Genomic DNA, 24,227 nt, shown 5'->3' with positions numbered 1-24,227 from the left:
TCAGTTTCTTTTAATCTACATTTCAATAAAAATGAATTACATGGTAGAATCATATGAACAATCTTAAATTGGAAGTTTTGCAAAAAAGAGTTTCTGGTTATGATGAAGGGCATGGAATAAATAGCATTCCAATCCTCAATCTGCAAATCTAAATCTCTATCCCATTTTTCACGGGAAGATAAAGATAACACTTTATTATCCTCCAAAAATAATGTATAGAAAAATTTACAAGATTTTGGTTCCTTTTTAACTTTATCTATTAATTTATTTTCAATAATTTCCAGTTTTGAACTACCTTCTATTATTCTTTTCCATCTCTTTGGAATCGCACTTAAAATACTATAAAATTCTACAAAATTAGTATTGATATCATACTTTTTTTAAAATTCATCATATGAGAATAATGTATTATTATCTGACAAGATCATTAATGAAGAATATACTATTTTCAACATATTTGAACCTCAAAATCACCTTGCCATCTATTTTGATGTTTGGATTCAGCCATATGGACTGGGTCAAAATTTCAGTATTGTTTTCAGCTTTAAGCTTATTTTTTAACTTGGAAAAATTTACCAGGATATCATGCCAAAATGGGTTAACCTTTTCTGCTAAATAAAGTAAACCTTCCTGACTTAAGTGTCAAATCTTGTCCCCCCCCCCAAATTTTTGTATATAACTAAGTACTAGTAGCAAAACTTTCCAAGGAGAGTAGTTTTGGAATTTCTAATAATTTATACAGCCAAGACATTTTTACACTATAGTAAAAAGAACAAATATTAAGCATCTTAAGACCACCATCACAGTGTTCGGTCATTATCACTGCCCTTTTCACTTAATCAGGTTTTCCTTTCCATAAAAAGTTAAAAAATATATTCTGAATCTCCCTCAAAACCCCTTCTGGGGGGTTACGAAGGACAGTCAGAACTTGGCTGTAAAATTACATAGAGTTTTATCCATTTTAGCAAGTTCAAACCATATACTAGTACCTAGTAGTTTAAACCTCCCAGAATGGTTCCAAACAAGGTTTTTTTCTGGCAAAAGTTTTTCCATACTACCCATTTTTGACCCAATCCATACGGCTTCAGTTTTGTCAACATTTGCCAGCACATTCTGAAAATTTATCAAATAAGTATAAACACTGATTTAGGGATATTTGGTCACCATCCAGGACTACAGAAGAATCATCAGCGTATTGACTCAACAGAAATTCAGTCATTAATTGTGACACCCGCAACCTCAGGGTCATTTTTAATAGCTGCACTTAGTAATTCTAGCACTAAAATAAATAGGTGAGGAGATAGAGCATCCCCTTGACGGACCCCCCTTTTTAATGAAAAAAAATCTGAAATATAACCATTATTCAACACAGCACTAGAAGCATCACAGTAGCAAGCCTTAATCCAATTTTTAAATGTATGGTCAAATCCATTAAACTGCAATGCCTCGTATATGAAAGACCATTCGACTGTGTCGAAAGCTTTTTCAAAATCGACTAAAAGTAAAAGTCCAGGAATGTCGTCTTCTTCCATCTTTTCCATCAGATCATAAATAAATCTAGTACACTCGCCAATATACCTACCTTTAAGAAAACCTTTTTGTGTTTGACTAATTATAATTACCAAGACCTTTTTAAATATATTTGCTAGACTGGCTGTAGCTATCTTATAGTCTACACACAGCAGTGTGATAGGTCGCCAGTTCTTAAGATAAAACTTTGACTTACCCTCCTTTGGTAAACAGGTAATGAGTCCCTGTCTTTGAGTGATAGAGAACTTTCCATACTCTCAAGCCTCATTTAAACATCTAACTAGTGGAAATTTAATATCATTCCAGAAAAATTTATAAAACTCAACAGTGAATCCATCTATACCAGGTGATTTAGAGTTCTTCATATGTTTAAGAGAAGACAGACATTCCTGTACTGATAAAGGTCCTTCACATGATTTCACCTCTTCCTCAATAGGTTTTGCAATAAAAGGATTATCATGCTGAAGAAATGTGCTCCTGTGAGTTTCAAGTAACAATGGGTTAGAACTAGTATACAATTTTTTATAAAATTGTTTTTGTTCATTTCTAATAATACATGGATCCGTTATCTCAGATTCGTCCTCCAGAATAAGTTTGGGAATAATTTTTTCTGTATAATGGTTTTTTTTCCAAATTACAAAAATAGTTACTTCCCTTTTCCCCCTCTACTTGCCATCTTGCCTTTGCTCTTGTAATTATCCCTTTAACATTGTTTTCTCTTATTACTTTTAATTGTGGTTCCAACCCTTCCCTTTCTTGTTGTACTGATGGCAAGTTATTCTCTATGAGGTTTTTTATCTAATAATGATATCTTGTATAATAATTCTTTTTCCTTATTATTTTGTTCCTTCTTCCGGAAAGACGAAAATGAGATTGCAGATCCACGAACTTTCATCTCAATCATAATTTTATCCCATAAAAGTTGATAGCTTATATTAAACTGTTTGTCCTCTGTCTCAATATCAATAGATGGGTCAGACTCGTATTCTTCAATGACAGTTTTGATATCCCCTTTAACTTTTTCAATAAACTCAGTTTCCTTCAAAAGACTGTTATTAAATTTCCATGTACCCTTCCCTCTAATCTGGCTTGAAAATTTTAAATTAAGAAGTACTGGAGAATGATCCGATCTATAACTAATTCCTATATCTGATGAAATTACAAATGCTTCTATATCAGAGGTAATCATGAAGTAGTCCAAACGACTTTGTTTGCGATTTGGACCCCTCCATGAGTACCTCTTTTCAAAAGGGTGTTGCAGGCGCCATATATCTAATAAATCAAGGTCATGCATAACCTTATGTATCTTAGCTTTTGACTGGGGGGTATTTTCATTTCTTTAATATAATGTGTCCATCTCATAATCTTGAACAACATTCCAATCACCCACGACTACAATTGACGAGTTGCCAAAGTGGGATATTTTATTTTTTATGTTGTCAAAAAAAGGCCGGTTCGTCATTATTCGGTCCATATATTGCTGCCAAAGTTATACGATAGTCCTGAATGGTGATATCTAATATAAAAAAATACCAGACAAGTCTATGGTTTCTCCCTTGATTTTAATTTCAAAAGTATTTCTGAAAAGAACAGCTACCCCTCTACTTTTACTAGAAAAAGAACTAAATTTCCCCACATATCCCCATTCATGCAGCCATTGTTTTTCTTTTTCAGATGTGCTATGGGTGTCTACTAATATAATTATATCATATAAGTCCTTATATTTTGTAAATATATCAATTCTTTTAACTGTTTCTGATAAACCCCTGCAGTTTACACTACCAATAGTTATAGTCGACATAATATTATCAAGTGGTTAAACAAGAATAGCTTAAATAATGATAAATATAAATATCTATAAGCCCAATATATCCAAGCAGTATCAACAACAAAAAAACACATTTCAATTACCCTTTCTAAATAAAGTCTGCTTTTTGTTTAATGTCCGACATAATGGAAAGTAGTACAAAACAAAGGTTTGTACCAAATTTTACGATTGTAGCACGATTATAACACCTTTTTTCATACTAGCCTTCGATATTTGCCTCCCTATCTGAATTTATAGAGCAGTCGTTGAGAAAGGTCTATGCCAAAGTTCAAGCTTGTAGCAGGATGTGCACATTTCGTCTGAAATATGCTTGGGACCTATTTTGTCTAAACTAATGAAGTATTATTTGCAGGTCAAGTTTAACGTCTGCACGAGATATATTTAAAATAAGTAAGTATAGTGAGATGGCTCAGCAGTGTTATTACTGTTTTAAGAGGTAATTTAAAACTAAAAATGCTACATATAGTATATAAATAACTTTTTTTTTAAAAAGTAGAGCAAATGGCCATGAGAAGACACAGCTTTGACAGTTCTGTTTTATACAGTTTCAGATCGTACATTCACGGTATTTAATCAACATAAAAGTTTTTCGATATCATGCTAAAATACTTAGAATAGAATACATAACCGAAAGCAAAAAGAATGATGATAATAAAATGTTATCAAGGTAATTATAATCTCTAACAGACATATGTCACTAAAGAAACTAAACAGAATGACTATTAAGTGGCCTAATGATTCTTTCTCCTACGGTACTTATTACTGTAGACATTTTGAAATGAAGGTCAGGTGCAAAGTAAATAAAGTTCTTTACACATGTTACAGTACAACTTATCTGAAAAGTCGTGTGGTTCCATCATATCGCAGATTATTCAAATTATCAGTTGTACCCTGGCTTCATGATCTCAATATCCATTTTAAGGTAGGAGGCGGTCTGTGTTACCTCTAGGGCCTTATAAATGAAGTACTACACATCAGGTTATTATTGGGTAATGGTAACTGATCATAATTTGCAAAGTTTAACGTCTGTATAATGTAAATAATAGTTATCAAAGGTACCAGGATTATAATTAAATTTAGTACGCAAGATGCGCGTTTCGTCTAAAAAAAAGACTCATCAGTGACGTTCATATCAAAATATTTATAAAGCCAAACAAGTACAAAGAGGAAGAGCATTAAAGATTCAAAATTCCAAAATGTTGAGCCAAATACGGTTAGGGTAATCTATGCCTGGGATAAAAAAAAATCCTTAGTTTGTTCGAAAATTCAAACTCATAACAGATATCAGGAGAGGGATAGAAATAAAGCAGTTGTTAACTCAGCTTTGTAATTTACAACCAAATTTATGTAGGTAAATTTAAAAACATAAAGCGAATAATCTGGAGAAACGATTGTCACTTATATTTCGTATACCCGTTTTATTTAGTACATTTCCGCATCAGAAGGCCACCTTGTGTATGTCTGTCAGATATTTTGATCACAATTTTGACATTTATATTCCTCATTTTGTTTATTTTCTGTTACAGATTTTATAAGCAAAGTATTTTGGCGTTACAGATTCTTTTTTATTTCATCCTCATACATCTTTTGTGGTCTTTAACTATTGTATACTATCAAGTATGGAAAGTTATTTGGGATATTTTGGTAATCTCAAAGTTACTAACTTTAAAAATAGTGTTCTTTCTATATATATTTTTTTATTTTTTAGCAATATCGTAATAGCGTGGTTCGGTATTTAATCATCCCTCAATGTTGTGCTCTATTTTAGTAAGTTTACTATTATTAGGGTTTGAATGTTCCCGATGGAGGTTACTTGAAATCCAGGAAAGCATTTCGGAGAAACGAAATCTCTATAGAGTTATTAACTTATATATAAATTGAACGCTTCTTTCAATTTCATTTAAATGTAATAGCGTTGATAGAAGCACATGTTGTACATCACTGGGTTGATACCTCTGTTGGTTGAGCAACAGTCCCGAGGGTATCATTAGCTCAGTAGTCAGTACTTTGGTACTGACATGATTTAACAAACTTTACTGAATTTGCCCTTTTATAAAATTTGAAATTATCAAGAAACTAAGGTTTCAACTCCCTCAAACAAAGTTGGCTTTAGATAAATGTGGCTTTATTTTAGGTATTATTGACTTATCGCTCTTCAACGGTTTCGGTACTTATACATCTTCGGGTTTTAAATGTTTGACTTTGAGCGTTCCTAATGAAGGTAGATCCAGAAAAGCGCTTCGGACGCAAGTAATTATTTAACGTGTTTCCAATTTTTTGAAGTACGTTCACAATTGATTTTTAAGTTGAAAGTCTTTCGATAAGGTTTGAAAGTTTGATCCATGTCATCAAGATAAACGGTGGCAGATGGTCATATTTCGGTTCGATCAGTATTGTACAAGAAATCAACACATCAAAGTCACCGTCGAACAAACATAAAACAACACATCAGAGTCACCGTCGAACAAACAAAAAAATACTATTTCTCTTTACCTTTTTACAAATAGAATGCGAAATAACAGTGCAGACATTGAAACCCGTATTAACAGAATTAGGAAGCCATGATTTGATTTTAAAAATAGACAAGACAGTAGTTTTCAGTACAAAAAAACCACTGAACTCCGAGGAAAACTTAAAACGAAGTCTCCAATCAAATGTCAAAATCAAAAGCTCAAACATATCAAACGAAAAGATAACAATAATTATATTAGTGAATTGGAACAGGCATTTTTTTTGAGTAGGAAATGATGGATTGAACCTGGTTTTATAGCTAGCTAAACCTCTCACTTTATGACAGCCGTATCAAATTCCATAATGTTAAATATGATGCATGAACTAAACAAACAGGCATTATAGGTACAAATGTCAACATAGTGCTACAATCCTAATCACTACAATAAGATACAAAAATGTAGCAATGGATCACAAAATGGAATACAGTTTAACCATGTTAGTCAAACTAAGTACACGAATACACAAAAACGGGATGTACAAGTACAACACCACGTCATATATGAAACGAAGAAACATAAAAGGGGATATAGACAAAGCAGATAGCAATAGTTAAAGACGAGCAGTTAACAAGTTTTCGAAGAAACACAAACAGGCATATAGACAAATCACAGAAGAAAATTTAGAGACAAGAATACGAGAATATCATAAACAATTATGGCATAACCAATAAAAACAAACAAATATTTAACAAAAGATGCACAAACAGGCAAATATTAAATGTGACAACCTCATTCATTGCTTTCTTGTTTTTGAATTTTATTTAAGCAATTTAAACTCACACATCGTTTAGATTGAAGCTTTGCATAAAAAAAATGAAGGCAGGATCGAATAGGGTTTAAATTAATAAGACGGGACAGGGATTACAATTTTAAAACAATGCAAGATGGTAGCTTAAATGCATGGTTTTTTCATTGGGTGTTTGGGCGATTATTAAATGAAGGCAACACTAGCATACTGGTAATAAAAACTTTAGTCGATTGAGAACAATCAAGTCCTGGTTGTATTACACCAAACAGTTACGAGAGGTACCAGGTGTAAAAATATGCAAGTGTTCGGTAAACAGGAAGTTGTCGAGTGATGAATCTGAAAACGTATCACACGGTATAGCTGACTAATATAAATCCTGAAACCAAATTTCAGAAATCCTTGTATTGTAGTTCTTGAGAAGAATGTGACGAAAATTTTCAACTTGGCTATCATGTGTAACATCATACAAGTGTTCGGTAAACAGGAAGTTGTCAAGTGATCAATTTGAAAACGCATCACATGGTATAGCTGACTTAGATAAACCCTGAAACCAAATTTCAGAAATCATTGTATTGTAGTTCCTAAGAAAAATGCTACGAAAAATATTCATGGGACGGACGGACTGACGGACTGACGGAAGGACAGACAGAGGTAAACAGTATACTCCCCCTTTTTTAAAGCGGGGTTATAATAATATAACTAGGTTTAAAAAGGGGGGTCACTGGGCATTACTATATCTTTATATCATTTAAGGAAACTTTCCTATATGAGGATAAATTTTCCAATAATTCTCCCGAGTTTCTGGAGTAATAAAATATCTTCAGAGGACATTAGCCAAATAAATTGTGATTTAATATCTAAACCACTAAAATTTTTAAACCTTTAAAAAGTTAAAATGAATATTAGAAGAAAATGTCATCCTCGACCTCAGTACCACACAATTTTCAGATTTTTGTACCTTCCCCTCTCAATCTCTCTAAATCATGAGGACTGATACGTTGACACAGTTGAAGAGCAGTGAGGATCAAAATTCCAAAAAATTGTGCCAAATACGACCAAGGTAATATATGCCTGGGATAAGAAATCCTTAGTCTTTTGTAATTTTCAAAGTTTTGTAAACAGGAAATTTATAAAAATAACCACATTATTGATATTCATGTCAACACCGAAATGTTTACTACTGGGCTGGTACTACTTGGGGTACACATCAGACCATTGAAGTGAAACAAAAACAAATGCCAACACACATAGAAACGAACTCTTCGTTAAAGACGGGTTTAAAACCTACTTAAATGGCATGCTAATCCTTCCGTTTGAAGATAATGTTAAAAACTAAAGCTTAAACACTACGTTAGAAAATTCATAATAGAGAAATGCACACACGTTTTATTATAGTCACCACAATATGCAAACCGCAAAAAAAAACACATTTCATTAACGATCAAAAACAATGACGCGCTTTACGGTGCTAGCATGCAATCTCGAATTTTATACAAAAATAATTCATGACAATGATGGTTATGTGGAGGCAATTTTATATTTATTTGGACTACATGCCCAGAACAAATTAAAAAAACGGAAAGAACAGAAACATCAAAAATATATATACTTGATTATTGAATGTACAAATACCGAGACACGTCATACAGCAATGTAAATTCACTATCGGTATTACCGTCATATTCGGGAAAAGTTCACTTTCAGACAATTATAATGTTAAAACCACAATCTAAGAAGGGGTAAATTTTTCATTTAACAATTGAATGCTTCTTTTTGTAACTTTATTGGGGTGTAAAAGCGGTGACCGAAGTACATTTTGTATGAAGCGCGGAAGCGCTTCATACTAAAAATGTGCGCACGGTCAACGCTTTTACAACCCTATAAAGTTACAAAAAGAAGCATTCAATACTTAAAATTACATTTTTTAGCTATGATCACAAAACCATGAATTCTACAATTTTTGTATTTTATTCACCTGTGCACTTTATTGTGGGACCACGTGTAATCATGAATGAAAAGTTTTATTGACTGATGCAATTGCTTACGGAATAACACGTGATGTCATTTGGCCAATCAAAATAAAGTATTGTAATGAAACATACATCTAATGTTATTATTGGTAAGTATAAACATAGACACATCGTAAAATTGAATCGAATCGTGATGGTCTTTTTAAAATACAGATTGTCATGTTTAGTCTTTCCTCCTCATAACTCTGTTGGAGTAGTTTCTGCGTAAGTAGCACACCTCAGTATAATGTGAACACGCACGAGCATAACGTATCAAGTCAGGTATGTACACACCATAGAGGGGGGATAGGACCTTTATCGTGACCCCGGGTCGGGTGTTTTTACTGTTTTCCCCTTGTTATTGCAGAGAAATGAAAAAAATGTATATTGGGAAGTTAAAATCATCCCGTTTTGTCATAGATTTCAGTGTGAAGACGTCCATCTGTGTCAATATTGAAGAAAAGATCAAGGTATGAAGCAGTCCTTCTTGTATCTGTGGTATCCTTTAAACATTAACCTGAGAATGCATTAATAGAATTTCCTTTTGCTCCACACATTTCTTGACATCTCATCATTTAGTATAAAAAAAATCCAGCAAAATATGATTCAGGTAGTTTATTTGAATGTTGAAGGAACAAAAAGTATTGGCTTTTGTACGTAATTATTAAAACTTATATATTACTGTAAATGACCTGATTAGCAGTGCATATATGTTAAATCAATCAATATGGTGATTTTTGTAAATTTCCTGTTTACAAAATTAAGAATTTTTCGAAATACATAGGATTTTCTTATCTCAGGCATATGTTACCTTAGCCGTAAGTGGCATAACTATTTGGAATTTTGAGTCCTCAATGCTCTTTAACTTTGTACTTCTTTGGCTTTTAACTATTTTGGTCTGAGCGTCACTGGCGAGTCTTGTGTAGTCGAAACGCGCGTATGGCATATTAAATCATAAGCCTGTTACCTTTGATAACTATTTATTTGATATGCATTTCATGATTTCATGAAAAGTATTTTGAAAAATTCTTGTTAAAATATTTTTGGTTTTAAATTTAACTGTAAATAAAATGAATGCCTCCAAATTTAATTTGAATGTAAGAAATGAAATTCTATTTTTAGGACTCGCACGAAGAATTGTTTTGAATTACCAGATGCCATTGTTTTAAAGCTCTGAAGGGAGTTTTGTTCACGTAAAAGAATGTCGTACCTGCAGTTAAGTTTCTAACATGTCCAACTAACGACTTTGCATGGATGTGTTTTAATGAAATAAGATTTTTTTCGAAACTAGAAGAAATATGAATATGTTTCACATACTATCCTACACTTTACACAATTATTTACCATTCCAAACTAATAGATAAACTGATACAGTATGAATTGCTTTGTTTCATAAAAAAGGATGACCAACGTAGATACCAGTATGTTGTCTAAGAAAGAGATGAGTTCTTCTTTGATTTAAACACAAAATTCTCTGAAACTGTCATTATCAAGATGCTTAATTTGTTACGTTCGGAGGACGTGTTTTTCAACAAACTATCGGCATTTCCATGGGAACCAATTGCGACCCTCTTCTTACTGACATGTTACTTTATTCTTATGAGGCTGACTTCATACAGGAACTGCTAAGAAAGAAATCAAAGACATTAGATTGATCGATTGATTGTTGGTTGCTTAAAGTCCAGTGGCAAATATTTCATGCATATTCAGGACGAGACCAAGTTAACAAAAAATACAATAGGTAGGTTGTTGCAACAGAGGCCATCTAGGATGATGGTCGGGGAAATTTGGACTGCCACTGGATAAAAATGAGGGTACTAGTATATTGGATAGGGACAGAAATTTTGCCTTGCAACAGGCCACCTACGGACCCCTCAAAGAGTTGTCGCAAGGGTTCTTAACGTGCAAAGAGCGTGGCACTCTCTTTACACGAGGCATCGGATTTAACGTCCCCCTTCTGACCGGACGTGACTGCGAACTTGATACATCCCGCACAGCCAAACGGACGCCCCACTTCGGCAAGCGTTTTACTGCCGGTCGGGAGAAGACAAAGTGACCATATTTCTATTCCCCAGTCACCATTGGGGTGTCAAAGACATTAGTAATATCATTTTACTTTACTTTCCGCTATATACTAGTAAATGATGTTCTCTTACTAAGTAATTCAAAATGTTGTGACTATGCTGAACGCATCTATCCCATTGAACTAGAGTTAAAGGACACAACAGATACAGTTAAGTCTACTCCATATCTCTACCTACACCAAGACATTCATAATGAGGATCGGTTGAAAACAAACCTTTCGACAAAAGAGATTTTTCAGCTTGCCGATTGTGAACTTTCCGTTTTTTATGTGACAACATTGCAACAGCGCCTGCATACGTAGTACCGTATAGCGGGTTATTTTCGCGGGGTGTAAATTTTCGCTTATTTTCGCGGATAGAACAAAATCGCCAAAATAAATTCCGCGGTATATATCTCCCAATTGATACGATGTTACCGGGCTTGTATTTCCTATCATGATTACCTTGATAGAGTGTTGTTGCTCATATTTACTTCATCTAAAAAAATCTACACCAATACACCAATCATGATTGTGTACGGTGAAACTGGGCGATCTTTTGGATAACTAGTAGGCATTAAATGTCGAATGATATCTTATTGATGCAGGCTGCTTAAAGATGACACTTTGTTATTATCAATCAAAACAAATTTGTATATATATTTTATGTGCATAATTCAGACCTTACAAGGTAACAAAAAAGTATCAAACTTCGATTAACTGACCAGTTAAATCAAATTTGGAATTCAGTTATTCAAAACTCTTCTAAATGCATTACGTATAGACTCTTTAATGAAAATTTGGAATTTGAACATTATTTCAACACTATCAATGACCGAGATGTTTTTGCACCTTATAAATTCCGAACTTCAAATTCTACACTGACAATAGAAAAGGGGAGATGGCAAAATATCGACTCAAGTAAAAGAATATTTTTAATATGTACGAATAGAGATATCGGAGACAAACATCATTATATTTTTGTTTGCCCGGCTTTATAAGATGAAAGAAAAAGATGTATTCCAAATGAAATATTAGTACTCAGACATGCCATTATCAAATTGAACACATTGTTTTATTCCAAACAACTAAAGACACTCAGTAACCTCTTCAATTTTATACGATGTATTCATAGACAACTCACTTCTTCACAACCATCAGTTTGCATATTTATACCTAAAACGTATTTCTTTATACAATTTTAACTTTTCCATTTGACTGTTTGAGTTTATAAATATTCTGTTGTATGTAGTCTAGTCCCAATTTTATGCATTTTATTTTTTATGTGTATTATTTTTTTTTAACTTCTTTGTAACCTTTGTACTTGCATGGTTCTATGAGAATAATCTATCTAAACACAAGGAAGCTATTAACAGCAAGAGTTCCAAATGGCGAAGTTGAAATCATCCCTTCGTAAATTTTGTTATATTTGTTATTCTCATAGGATTTTGTCTAATGCTTGGTCCGTTTCTGCGTATGTAACATTTTACTGTTATGTCGTTGTTCTCCTCTTATATTTAATGCGTTTCCTTCAGTTTTAGTTTGTAACCCCGATTTTGTTTTTTGTTCATGAATTTATGAGTTTTGAACAGCGGTATACTACAGTTGCCTTTATTTACGGACACAATCACGAGTTGGTTGACCGTTCTAGAATATCAGTTTCACAGATGAAATCGGATATGTTGATTATGTCGTAACTACAATCCCCTTCCCGTTTCACAAAAAATGACCTACCGAATAACACTATTTACCGGATATGTAATAACATAAGCAAAACGATGGATGCTACATATGGGGCAGGATCTGCTTACACTTCCAGTAGCACCTAATATCACTCAGTTTTTGGTTGGGTTCGTGTTGCTTACTCTGTATTTTTCTATTGGGTGTATTGTGTACTATTATTTGACCGTTTGTCTTTTTGAGTCATGGCGTTGCCAGTTTATTTTCGATCTAGGAGTTTGAATGTCCCTCTTCCACATAATATCCTCCTGGGAATGATTCCTTAAAAATCTTGATTACAAAATTTAAACATTATTGAAAAGTATATTACAAAACAATTTAATAACGGTTTCTTTATCCTTGCCTGCAAGATGTACACACGCACTGCTATTGATTTTGACCTTTACCTCAATAGTTTATTTAAATATGATACAAATATGACAGGAAGACAACTTCTGTCAATGTGTGTCTCATAAGATCTATGTATTCACCGTAGTATTCTAAAAATTAAAATGTTGTCAGAGATTGAGATTAATACTCGTGTTAAACGTCTTGGCATCAGTGTCATTTATTTTTTATCTGTTTGTTTGATAGAAATAAATATAACTTTATCACTGGCAAGACACAAGAAGCAATCTGTTAGATCATTAACAGCTCTCGTACATACTGCAGTGTAAATCAATATGTTAATGAGAGTTTAAGGCTTGAAAATCAGTTTAGATGCCGGACTGATGTCATTGCTTGACCCTTTTTTAAAACGCTTTTGCTTCATCCCATGTCCAGACATTGATTGAAAGTATAATATGACACTGCAGGATAAAACACTATTGAAAAACGTCTAAATAACATAGTTATGGTAACTGCAGATTGATCATTGGCAACTGACAGACTTGTGTCTTTTAAACATATGATGCATATTATTTGGTCCGTTTGCTTTTTTTATTTTGAATTCAACAGTAACAAAGATTGACTTATCCGACCTTCTAATTTATAGGTTTTCATTTTATTTTCCCATATTGTATACAATCAACTGCTTGACGTCTCATTGTGCATTTTTTTTTTGTTATTTATCATAGACAACATATAATTAATCTGATGTAAAAGTAAAGTACAAAACTATCCTTTTGGAAACATTTGTAATTTATTTTCAAAGCCTTATTAAACGTTAAGGTATCTAATAGTCTTTCATCACCAACCAGTTGGATTAAACCGCATCTTTTCTCGCTTCTGCATCAACAGGTGATTAATCAGCTGGTTAAGTCGATACTCGTTTTGACTTCTTTGATCAAGCGCCAAACTTGTAGCAGTGTCCCGTCGTTTCCGCTTCCAGCCAGTAGGATTTAACTTCATCAACCCATCTCTGCGCTTTGAAAGTACACCACTATGTATATTTCCTTGAATTTCTTTGATGCATGATATAAATTGTTTCATATTGATCAAATATTTCTCTTGACACTCTGGTAATGGATTGTACGTCAAGAGTTCTGCGAGAGCATGCGATGTTTTGTCACTATCGTATATGTTTGGTGTATCATTGTTTTCACTCCATAATTTATTTTCTTCCTCTAACGTACTGAGTCTATTAGAATACAGTTTTTCAATCAAGGAATTCAATTCGTTTGAAAGGTCATTATTATCCTGGTATTGTAATCCTGTTGACAGCTTATCTACACCATTTTCTTTCAAATTTATCCAGGGATATGCATTCACACAAGTAGATATACCGATAATTAGAAGTTGAATAAACATGCCTGAAAGAGAATAATGTTCCATCTCATAAAAATACAAACATGATGATATAGGAGAAAACAATGTGTAATCGTAAATTTCCCACTGATCAGATATTTCGTTAACAATTTTTTTTCCTGTCATATTTGATTATCCACGTCCTATAATGTTCAGACGAAACGCGCGTCTAGCGTACTAAACTATAATCCTGGTACCTTTGATAACTATAAGGAGTATTGTGGAACCCTTTATAATAATACAGATATATAAAATTATTTTGTTGCAGTCTAAAAACACACCCGAATAAAGGGGCTTGCTGTTCGTAGTATGTAGATGCAGTAGAATTTGCCCGTATGATAATTGCTCTCCTTATTTGAGTTCTGTGTTGGGTAAATTTCTCGTTAAAAAACTGTCTACCATTAGCTTTTTGAAATTGTTCTCAGCTATAGTTGCTTGTTGTCTCATTGGCAAAGAGGGACAGTCAAACTCATAAATCAAAAATATAACTGACAACGCCATGGCTAGAACCAGACAAACAATAGTACTCATCACAAAACATAGAAAACTAAAGAATACACAACACGAATCCCAAAAAAAGGGGGTGATCTCAGGTCCTTCGGAAGGGTAAGCAGATCCTGCTCCACATGTGGCAACTTACCATCAACCTCTATTTTATTCTTATATGACATCATATTCTACAACTTATTGATGCATGAATAACGAACATTAAACTATGCGATATTAAAGTGAACGAAATTAACAAAAAAACCATATACAATTTAAAAGAAGAAAAGGAATAAAAACAGAATTCTTATGTTAAACAAAACAAAATTGTAATTTTTATAACTCTTTGAAATACCTTACTCGCATCATTTTCTTCAATGGACACCATTAGACATTGAAGTGACAGTTTCACTCATAATTGAGTAGAGAACGTTATCATGATGAACAAATTGTATTACCTGGATTGAACTGGACTCTTGACATATTGTTTTCATAATTATATTTTTTTTATTGTTGTCTTGTTTAATACAGCTGTACTTTATGCTTTTTTATTCAATAGAAAATGTAATTCATTATATTTGTCTGTAAATAGCAATTGTATTAATTGATGACATTAGACCTTCAGAACAGATTGGAATTAGAATTTAGGAATCAATTTTATAGTATAAAGCAGCCAGAAAGACAGATAAATTATCCTGCATTGTGTTCAATACATTTATCACCTTATGCTATTTTATAACTGAAATTCTATATTCTGCACTTGTTTCAAATTAATATAAAGATATTTTTATTCCATATAAAGGGCCCATGGTGAGAAAAGTAATTTGTTTATAATTGACAGCCACACCTAATTTTGACAAGCCTATTTACTGTATGATTACTGATGTAACTTATTTCATTATCTTAAGCCATTTCCAGACCATAGTCATAAGTACATGTGTAAAAGTATTAATAAAACAGATTATATAAAATATTAACACACAAATATTCATACTGCGTCACACCAAAACAAATGCGTTATATATAGAAAGTTTTCCGAGTTCAAAACAATAATGTATAAGTTCAAATAATATTCATATTATAAAATGAATGCTAATATTCGAATTTGTAACTTAATAGATATAAGGTCGAATGCCACCAATAAAATTATCTGCTCACTTCTGTGTCATTTAGTGTCTTATGGAGAGTTGTCTCATTGGCAATCATACCACATCTTCTGTTTTAGGTTTATAAATTAAAATTCTATTTTCGAATAATAAAAAAAAGGATCAAGTAAAGTCGTAACAAACAAAAAGATAACAAATTAATGCATGTGATTAAAGAAATAAATATGCGAGAGTCCAGTCAAGTCAAAAAGTCTAGGTGATACACTTTGCCATCATCACAATGCTTTCTGATTTCATTTACGATAAGCCTCAGTTAGCAACCATATAAGCAATCATATAAGCGTTATATTTAATATGGAGTTAAATAAATGAGGTCACAAAAAAAGTATTTATTGTGATTTGGTTATATACTTTATAAAGGGAAGTACGCTGATAGTCTTTGACCTGCGTATAAATCATGAAGTGTGATTTATTACCAACCTTGTTTAGAGTCTGGACAATATAAACAGAAATTTGACTATGGTTGAAGGCTACTGCATTGACTTCTAAAATTGTTTTATTTATACGTGTCGTTTTGTCGTACGACCTACACATCTTTTTATTCTAGCAGCAAACGTCACACACATTTAGTAATAATGTTTTATCAGTTCACGTCATACACGTTAGTAATAGTAATTAAGAATGCATATAACTGGAAAAACGATTCTTTTTAATCAACTTTGTGGTTCACTTGTACGGATGTTCTCGTGAAATTAATTTTACACAACATTTTGATGCTAAACAGATTTTATAGCATGTTTGAGATTTCTTCCAATTTCTCATTGTCATGCTTTAAAGCGTTAAAAAAAGATTGGTTATGATTTGAAGAATATTTATGTAGGACAAAAAAAGTCAAAATATCATGGTTTAAAAAAGAAATCAAAAGTAGGATGGCAAAACAACACGCATTGTGGAAAAGAAAATGTGTAATGATTCATCAATGTTTTCGGGTGATGAAACAAAATAAAATTTGGGTTTTAACTGTATCATTTTAGATATTAAATAGAAAAAAGATAAAACGAACAGTTATTTTTTGTCTTAGATCTACTTATTCATCGATTATGTTTTCATTTCATTTTTCAATATGTTAAACAGATTTCTGACCATGAAACCTTCATGGAAGAAATGAGTCACGTTTTTATTTTTAAAATGTATTGCTTTCACAATGTAAAAGTATATCTTATGATAATTGTAACTCGTTGATCCCTTTGTCCCTTTCCTTTACGTCTTAAGCAAAAATAAACAAGAATGAAAGAAACAAGTGAAACTGCGAGCTACTGCTCACTGATGATACCCCCGCCGCAAGTTGATAATATTAAGAGTGTAAAAACTTGCAAGTGTTCGGTAACAGGAAATTGTCGAGTGATGAATCTGAAAACGCATCACACGGTATAGCTGACTTATATAAATCCTGAAACCTAATTTCAGAAATCCTTGTATTGTAGTTCCTGAGAAAAATGTGACAAACATTTTCAACTTGGCTATCATGTGTAAAATCATACAAGTGTTCGGTAAACAGGAAGTTGTTGAGTGATGAATCTGAAAACGCATCACACGGTATAGCTGACTTATATAAATCCTGAAATCAAATTTCAGAAATCCTTTTATTGTAGTTCCTGAGAATAATGTGACGAAAATTTTCAACTTGGCTATCATGTGTAAAATCATACAAGTGTTCGGTAAACAGGAAGTTGTCAAGTGATCAATCTGAAAACGCATCACACGGTATAGGTGACTTAGATAAACCCTGAAACCAAATTTCAGAAATCCTATGCGACGAAAAATATTCATGGGACGGACTGACTGACGGACGGACAGACAGACAGTATACCCCCCCTTTTTTAAAGCGGGGGTATAAATACATTTGACGAACGTATTTTTTTAGATTTATTTTAGATTCAAAATGATATTTTAAAATGTCTTCGTCCTTCATTTCCATATTTCTACTCATTTTGCATTTAAACAACAAGGCTGATTAAAGTTCCACGTTGGAAAAAATTTTAAACAAAGACATTGATGTTGTAATCAAAATGGAAAAAAAAAACGAAAAACATAGCTTCTTTTTTTTTTCGTTACATCATGTACCGTATGAATAATTAATCATTAGGTTGGTTTGTGTTGTTTGTGTTAATAAACTAAACCGTGTAATGTTAAGTAAGAACAATTAAATATAAAACGACATTTATCTAATGTAAAAATTAAATTTAAGAAAAGGTCATACAAGAGAAATGAAATTAAGACATTAGGAATTTTAAATAGACACCTACTGATGTCAATCAATTTTGAACGTAATTGTGCTTACAACACATTCTTCCCCATTAATAGCACTGCATGTTTTCTTCAACTGGTCACATTACATGTAAAAAAAAACACTTTGTTTGATTTAAGCAATTGAATAAGTTTACAACGAACTATGGTAAAATCTTTGTTTGACATTTTACTGTAATTAATTACCAAATAAAAAAAAGAATTTTAAAATGACCTTTGTTCTAAAATACTGTGACGTAAACGGCAACGTTAAGTAAACTAATCTGTTTCAATTTGAAATAATCTCATTTACGTATAACTTTTATCATGTTTTAATCGGATTTTTGGACTTAATGGCAGAAATTTTCGCACCTGAAACGGAAATTAAAATGATAATTTGCTTCCGCTTGATTGTACTCTTTAGTGCGGACATCGGGAATTGCAAGATTTAACAGTCGGTGTATTTTCGTAATTGAGCATCCCCCTTTTTTACGAAATTCCCATATCGATTGAGCTTACTGTTGAATATATGGTTTACGAGCTGAGATCATTCACCTGGCAAAACAAAATATAGATAGTAATTTTAGTCTTTGTCTCGATAATTTTTTCACGAAAACAAACATGTATTATGAAGAGAAACAAGTATATCTTGTATGAAAGTCTTCGTTATTGTGAAGTGTTCAAGCAATTGCAATGCAAATAAATTCCTTCTTTTCAGTGTCGGAATCGCATTATTTATCGAAGTAAAAATCAGATTAAATAATGTGAACAATCCATTTCAGGCTTCTTTCCTGTCACTTCTATTAGTGTTTTATAATACATTAAGCCCAACCCTAAAACTGGAAATTCCTGGACTGGACTCTGCCTGGTAGTTAATTTACTGCCGAAGACGGAACATCCTTTATGCTGTACGAGATGCATAAGTACGCCACCACGTTCGGTCTGAATCATATGCCTCGTGTAGGGAGAGTTATATGCTCTCTGCACGTGTAAAGGAGTAGGTCCGGTAAGGACCGATTTTGGCATCTAATTTGAGGTTCATCTGACAAAAGATTTTGACAACTTAAGTGTCTATTTCATTTGAATCAATTAGTTTATTTGAAAGATTTGCACAGATTTACTCATTAAAAACAATCCGATTCAAGCTGAAATATGAAAAATCAACCAAATATGCCGAAAAATGTAACTTTTCGGATGGTTTTTGTCAAAAATGAAAGTGGCCGCATCCGTGTTCAATCTCAACCTTCATATATGTTATATATTATAAACAACAACTTCCATCTCAATATTAGGGATGAACACAAATGCGGCCACTTTCGTTTTACACAAAAACCGTCTAAAATTGAACTAAAATGCTAGAATTGTGAAGAATTCAGTAATTTAGCATGACTTTAAGGTGTCAGTACCCAATATATATTCATTGTATAGTCTAAAATAGCCCATATTTATAAAGCAGAAAGCAGAAGCACTCTACTGTTCAATAAAAAACTAAAAGTTTACATTTTAACATTTTTTTAAACTGCTATATTTAAGGCCTAAAAGGGATCTTACTGGACCTACCCCTTTCCTTCAATCAATTTTGTTTTGTACTTCGGACGTTTGGTCCATATCAGACTCATGAGTAGTGATCAAATCAAATCAATTGGATGGCCAAATCAAATACGAAGATAAAGACCATTAAACCAAATAGTCCAAAACACTCATATAAAGCTTCGGCATTTAAGAATAGGTGTAGAAACGCCTTATTGTTATAAATAATTTAGACTTCATCAACCCTTAACCTGCGAAGAATTACCTTATGGGTGATATTTCGTGTCTACACCTGCTAGATTGCTGACCTCTAGGGTGGCGATACCCTTGAACATTTACCGTTAATCACCAAATGCATCGATCCCGTTGGTTTTAATTTTTAAAGAATAACCAATCTGATAATATAGTATGTCAGAATAGCGTACCAGGATTATAATTTTATACGCCAGACGCGCGTTTCGTCTACATAAGACTCATCAGTGACGCTCAGATCAAAATAGTTAAAAAGCCAAAACAAAAACAAAGTTTGGGAGCATTGAGGACCCAAAATTCCAAAAAGTTGTGCCAAATTCGGCTAAGGTAATCTACTCCTGGGGTAAGAAAATCCTTAGTTTTTCGAAAAATTCAAAGTTTTGTAAACAGAAAATTTATAAAAATGACCATATAATTGATATTCATGTCAACACCGAAGTGCTGACTACTGGGTTGGTGATACCCTCGGGGACGAAACGTCCACCAGCAGTGGCATCGACCCAGTGGTGTAAATAGTTATAGACTTACCATATGCATTATAAGTGAAACTATTTCTTGGGTAAATTGGTTACAACATTTATGCAAATTTTGGGCTGGTTCCGCATTGTATAACCACAGGTCAACACCCTTTTATTATTATACAGAGAACTTATTAATGAATGATTACGAATATAGTATTCAGGCTGAATTTTTTTTTGAATTTGAAAAAACGGAAAGAGAATTAAAGGATAAAAAAAACTATTTAATAATAAACTAGTCAATTACATGTATCTCAATGATCATTAATATATTGTTGTAAATGGATCATTTTATTTTTGTTTTTTTCTTAATTTTTTTCGAATTTGTTTCTTATTGAATTTGGGTAAATATCGTTTTCGTTTACAACAACTACGAAATATTAATGGCTGCCTTAAGTGCCAATAATGGATTATTATGAAAATATTTGTTTAACTAAGCAATGAGGCATTCAAAGTAGATCCCTTTTAGAAGAAAATATGTGTGACGTTTTTGGTATTCCATAATGTGGCCCTGTACCAAGTCCAGAATTTGACAGTTGTTTTTTATTCTTATGATATGGTTAATCTTGATATTGAAGTTTTGACTTTCCCTTATTTTTTTTTTATTTTTTATTAATAATGAAGTTGAAATTCTAGACCATATTTAGGCAAAAATATACTGTGTACGTTGAATTGATTAAATTACAGCTATGTCAAACCAATCATAGAACAAATGAAATCGTTGCGAATGAATATTTGAGTGTACGACCTAAAAGTGTTTATCTTTATTCGAAAAAATAATAATGTGCGAATTATGAAGTTAAAGTTTAAATGTATGTAAAATATGATTAAAAAAATCGTTTAAAAAGTTTTAATGAAAACGTGTTCAATTAACGGACAATTATTGCTACACAAGATAATGTTTATAATCGTAAAATTTCAAATCAGTTATCAAAGTTAGTTTATATCGTGTATGCCATAGCAATTTGGTATCACATTTGACATTTTCGAACAAAAAGCTTTTTCAACATAAAAACAATTTGAATGCTTTTATATTCGTGTATTATTTTATTTATATATTTTTTACTGAATGAAACGATGGAATCGACAATTTGTGATCATGCATAGTTTTTTTAACTTGTAACACCAAAATAATGATGAAAAAAATACGCGTTTGGAAAAAAGATACACGACTTATTGTTACCCTTTTTACTATATTTTGTTCCCCTTTTTTAAAAATAATAAACTATTGTGACATTAATTGTTAATATTTATATCTTATGAAACACAGAAATTATGAAAATTGCTACATGTAAATACTTACTAAAACTTGCTGGAAAACAACAAGAATACGTCTTTTTCACAAGAGAATGTATTTCCATAAGATGCTTTAGTTATATATTGATACAAAGCATGTTGGCGAAACTGTAACGAGCTAAGGAAGCGCGTCTATAACAAAAACCTGGTCTTTTCACATATAAATCTTTCATCAGCTTCATAAGCCGGACACATGTTCAACTTGTAACGTTTGTGTTTACCAAGTTCAAACGACAGTGAATTGAGTAACCCTTCGATTATTCCATTTATAGTCTATGCCAATGGATAATGACAATACTTCTTTTCAATAATCATCTACATCAATTTTAATTTTGAAAACTTGATCATTTATTTAGTGAAAGGCGAATGTTAATATGTGACGTTATTAGGGATTGGACAACAATCGTCACGTGTCACCGGAAATAAACAAGGCAGACGTTAATGACGACAGGGTTGTGTTAGAACTAATTTGAAGTTTTTGAGACGTGTCCGATTACTTCAGTATAAATGTCTTTCTTAAATAAGAAATATTAGTTATAATCCGTATAATGCATTGGTTTGATATTACAATAAATAACATCAGAAATAAGTTGTTAGATAACGTTTGTGGAACCACGTGGGAAAATTCTTATATCAGTAAATTCGTACGTTTATGAACTATTACCAGAAGCAATCAATAAAGTTGTAGAGATATGAGATATAAATATTGGACAACTTTGTTTATTATTACCTGTTGTATGTTGGTTTAAATGTAATTACCACTTGACGTCTGCTTTCATTTTAATTTCACTAATATAACTTTCCGAGAATAATAAAAGAGATTATTCTGAAAACAATGTTTCAAATAAAAAGCGAACATTGGTCACTAAAATTAACTAAGTTTTCTGTTGGGTAAATGTCAATGGATTACTATCATTGTAATTGTCAACTCTTTTCAATTATTTGCTTTCAAAATAATCTAACAACAAATATCAGCAGTTAAATATTGGAAAATGATCTCAAATAAATCAAAACACTAGTTGTATCAGGAATATTTAATTAGATTGGTACGATGTATCCCTAGGTTTGTATAAAGGGTTGAATGATTAATTAATAATCGTATGCCTCATTTCCAGCAACAAAAATGTCATGCATGTTCAGTGTGGAAACATAAAAATCATTCTTCAAAATAAGGAGTACTATTAAGTTGGTCGATCTCTTTGGAGGTTGGGACCTGTATCAAGTCTGCATATGACAGTTGTTATCCGTTCTTGGTGTGTTTGAACAATTTGAGTTTTCCATTTGATTATGGACTTTCCGTTTTAAATTTTCCTTGGGGTTCGGTATTTTAGTGATATACTTTTGAGTGTAACCGGAAAGAGTGGGTGAATGTTGGATAGGGGCACTGGTTTCGTCTTGCAACATGCCCCATATTCGTTCTTATAATAATTGTTGTAGAGGGCCTCTCATTTGTTATTTGTATCATTGCGTTGTTGTCTGAATGAGTAAAGCAAAAATGGAATATAGATTTGAGCTAATACTATTGATATCTTGGACCAAACAGAAATAATTTAGGAACTACAGAATGTAGTCGTAGCGAAGGCGTCAAAGTTTCAATGACGTAGCAGAGAAAACCCCCATCTTTCATCTGAGCATTAAAAGATATTTTTTTTTAAATTATAACAGGAACAGATTCGATCACCAAATATCTTAACAATACTACAAATTATCCTCAATGCTCTTCAACCTTGTACTTGTTTGGCTTTATAAATATTTTGATAAGAGCGTCACTGATGAGACGCGCGTCTGACGTACTAAATTATATTCCTATTACCTTTGATAACTTTTTACATTGCTGGTGGACGTTTCGTCTCCGAGGATATCACCAGCCCAGTAGTCAACATTTTGGTGTTGACATGAATATCTATAATGTGGTCATTTTTATAAATTTCATGTTTACAAAACTTTGAATTTTTCGGTAAACTAAGGATTTTCTTATCCCAGGCATTGATTACCTTAGCCGTATTTTGCACAACTTTTTTGAATTTTGAATCCTCAATGCTCTTCGACTTTGTACTTTTTGGCTTTATAAATATTTTGATTTGAGCGTCACTGATGAGTCTTATGTAGTCGAAACGCGTGTCTGTCGTACTAAATTATAATCCTGGTACCTTTGATAGACTCATTAGTGACGGTCGAATCCAAAAAGTTAAAAAGGTCAAATAAAGTACGAAGTTGAAGAGCAATGAGGACCTATACTTCAATTCTCAATAAGTTATTGGTTCTATTATAAAATATATGCATTATTTCTATACAGTTGGCCAATACGTAAACACTCGCGGAAAGCCCAACACCGTAATTTAGACTGATATAGGATTTTTTAGCTTTTAAATTTGAATTAGTTAACACATTACTCAAACTACTGTCTGCGTAATTATGGTGAAATGTTACGATAGAAAATGTTCTGCAACATTTTAAAATATATTTATTAATTTGTCTTTATAAAGTCTAAATTGAAATGGCATGTGCACAATGAATATATGTGGGTTGAATCAGTATTGCATTGTGTGTGATTCTTTTCTTAGCCAGAGACCTATTAATAATCTTTACCATTAATCA

The 24,227-nt window shown here is 32.4% G+C and overlaps 1 protein-coding gene across 1 annotated transcript; it reads right to left on the bottom strand.

Moving 5' to 3' along the window:
- Positions 1 to 13,516: 13,516 nt before the first annotated feature.
- LOC134709474 (uncharacterized) lies at positions 13,517 to 21,966 on the bottom strand. Its single transcript, XM_063569630.1, has 2 exons — positions 21,637 to 21,966; positions 13,517 to 14,160 (listed from the first exon to the last, which is right to left on the bottom strand). The coding sequence occupies exons 1-2, from the start codon at positions 21,692 to 21,694 to the stop codon at positions 13,598 to 13,600; spliced, it is 621 nt and encodes a 206-aa protein (XP_063425700.1). The 5' UTR covers positions 21,695 to 21,966; the 3' UTR covers positions 13,517 to 13,597.
- Positions 21,967 to 24,227: the final 2,261 nt, after the last annotated feature.

The sequence above is a fragment of the Mytilus trossulus genome, chromosome 3 (genome assembly GCF_036588685.1).
Source record: "Mytilus trossulus isolate FHL-02 chromosome 3, PNRI_Mtr1.1.1.hap1, whole genome shotgun sequence".
In the NCBI taxonomy this organism is placed as follows: Eukaryota; Metazoa; Mollusca; class Bivalvia; order Mytilida; family Mytilidae; genus Mytilus; species Mytilus trossulus.
Note: the sequence above shows the minus strand (reverse complement) of the source record. Positions and strands in the feature narration are given on the sequence as shown.

What these genes read in the sequence shown, in the direction of transcription:
- LOC134709474 (XM_063569630.1), bottom strand. Translation starts at nt 21,694, where the DNA reads ATGGAAATACATTCTCTTGTGAAAAAGACGTATTCTTGTTGTTTTCCA. An exon ending in TTGTTTTCCAGCAAGTTTTA is followed by an intron (nt 14,161 to 21,636) that starts GTAAGTATTTAC and finishes ATTCTCTTTCAG; the next exon opens with GCATGTTTATTCAACTTCTA.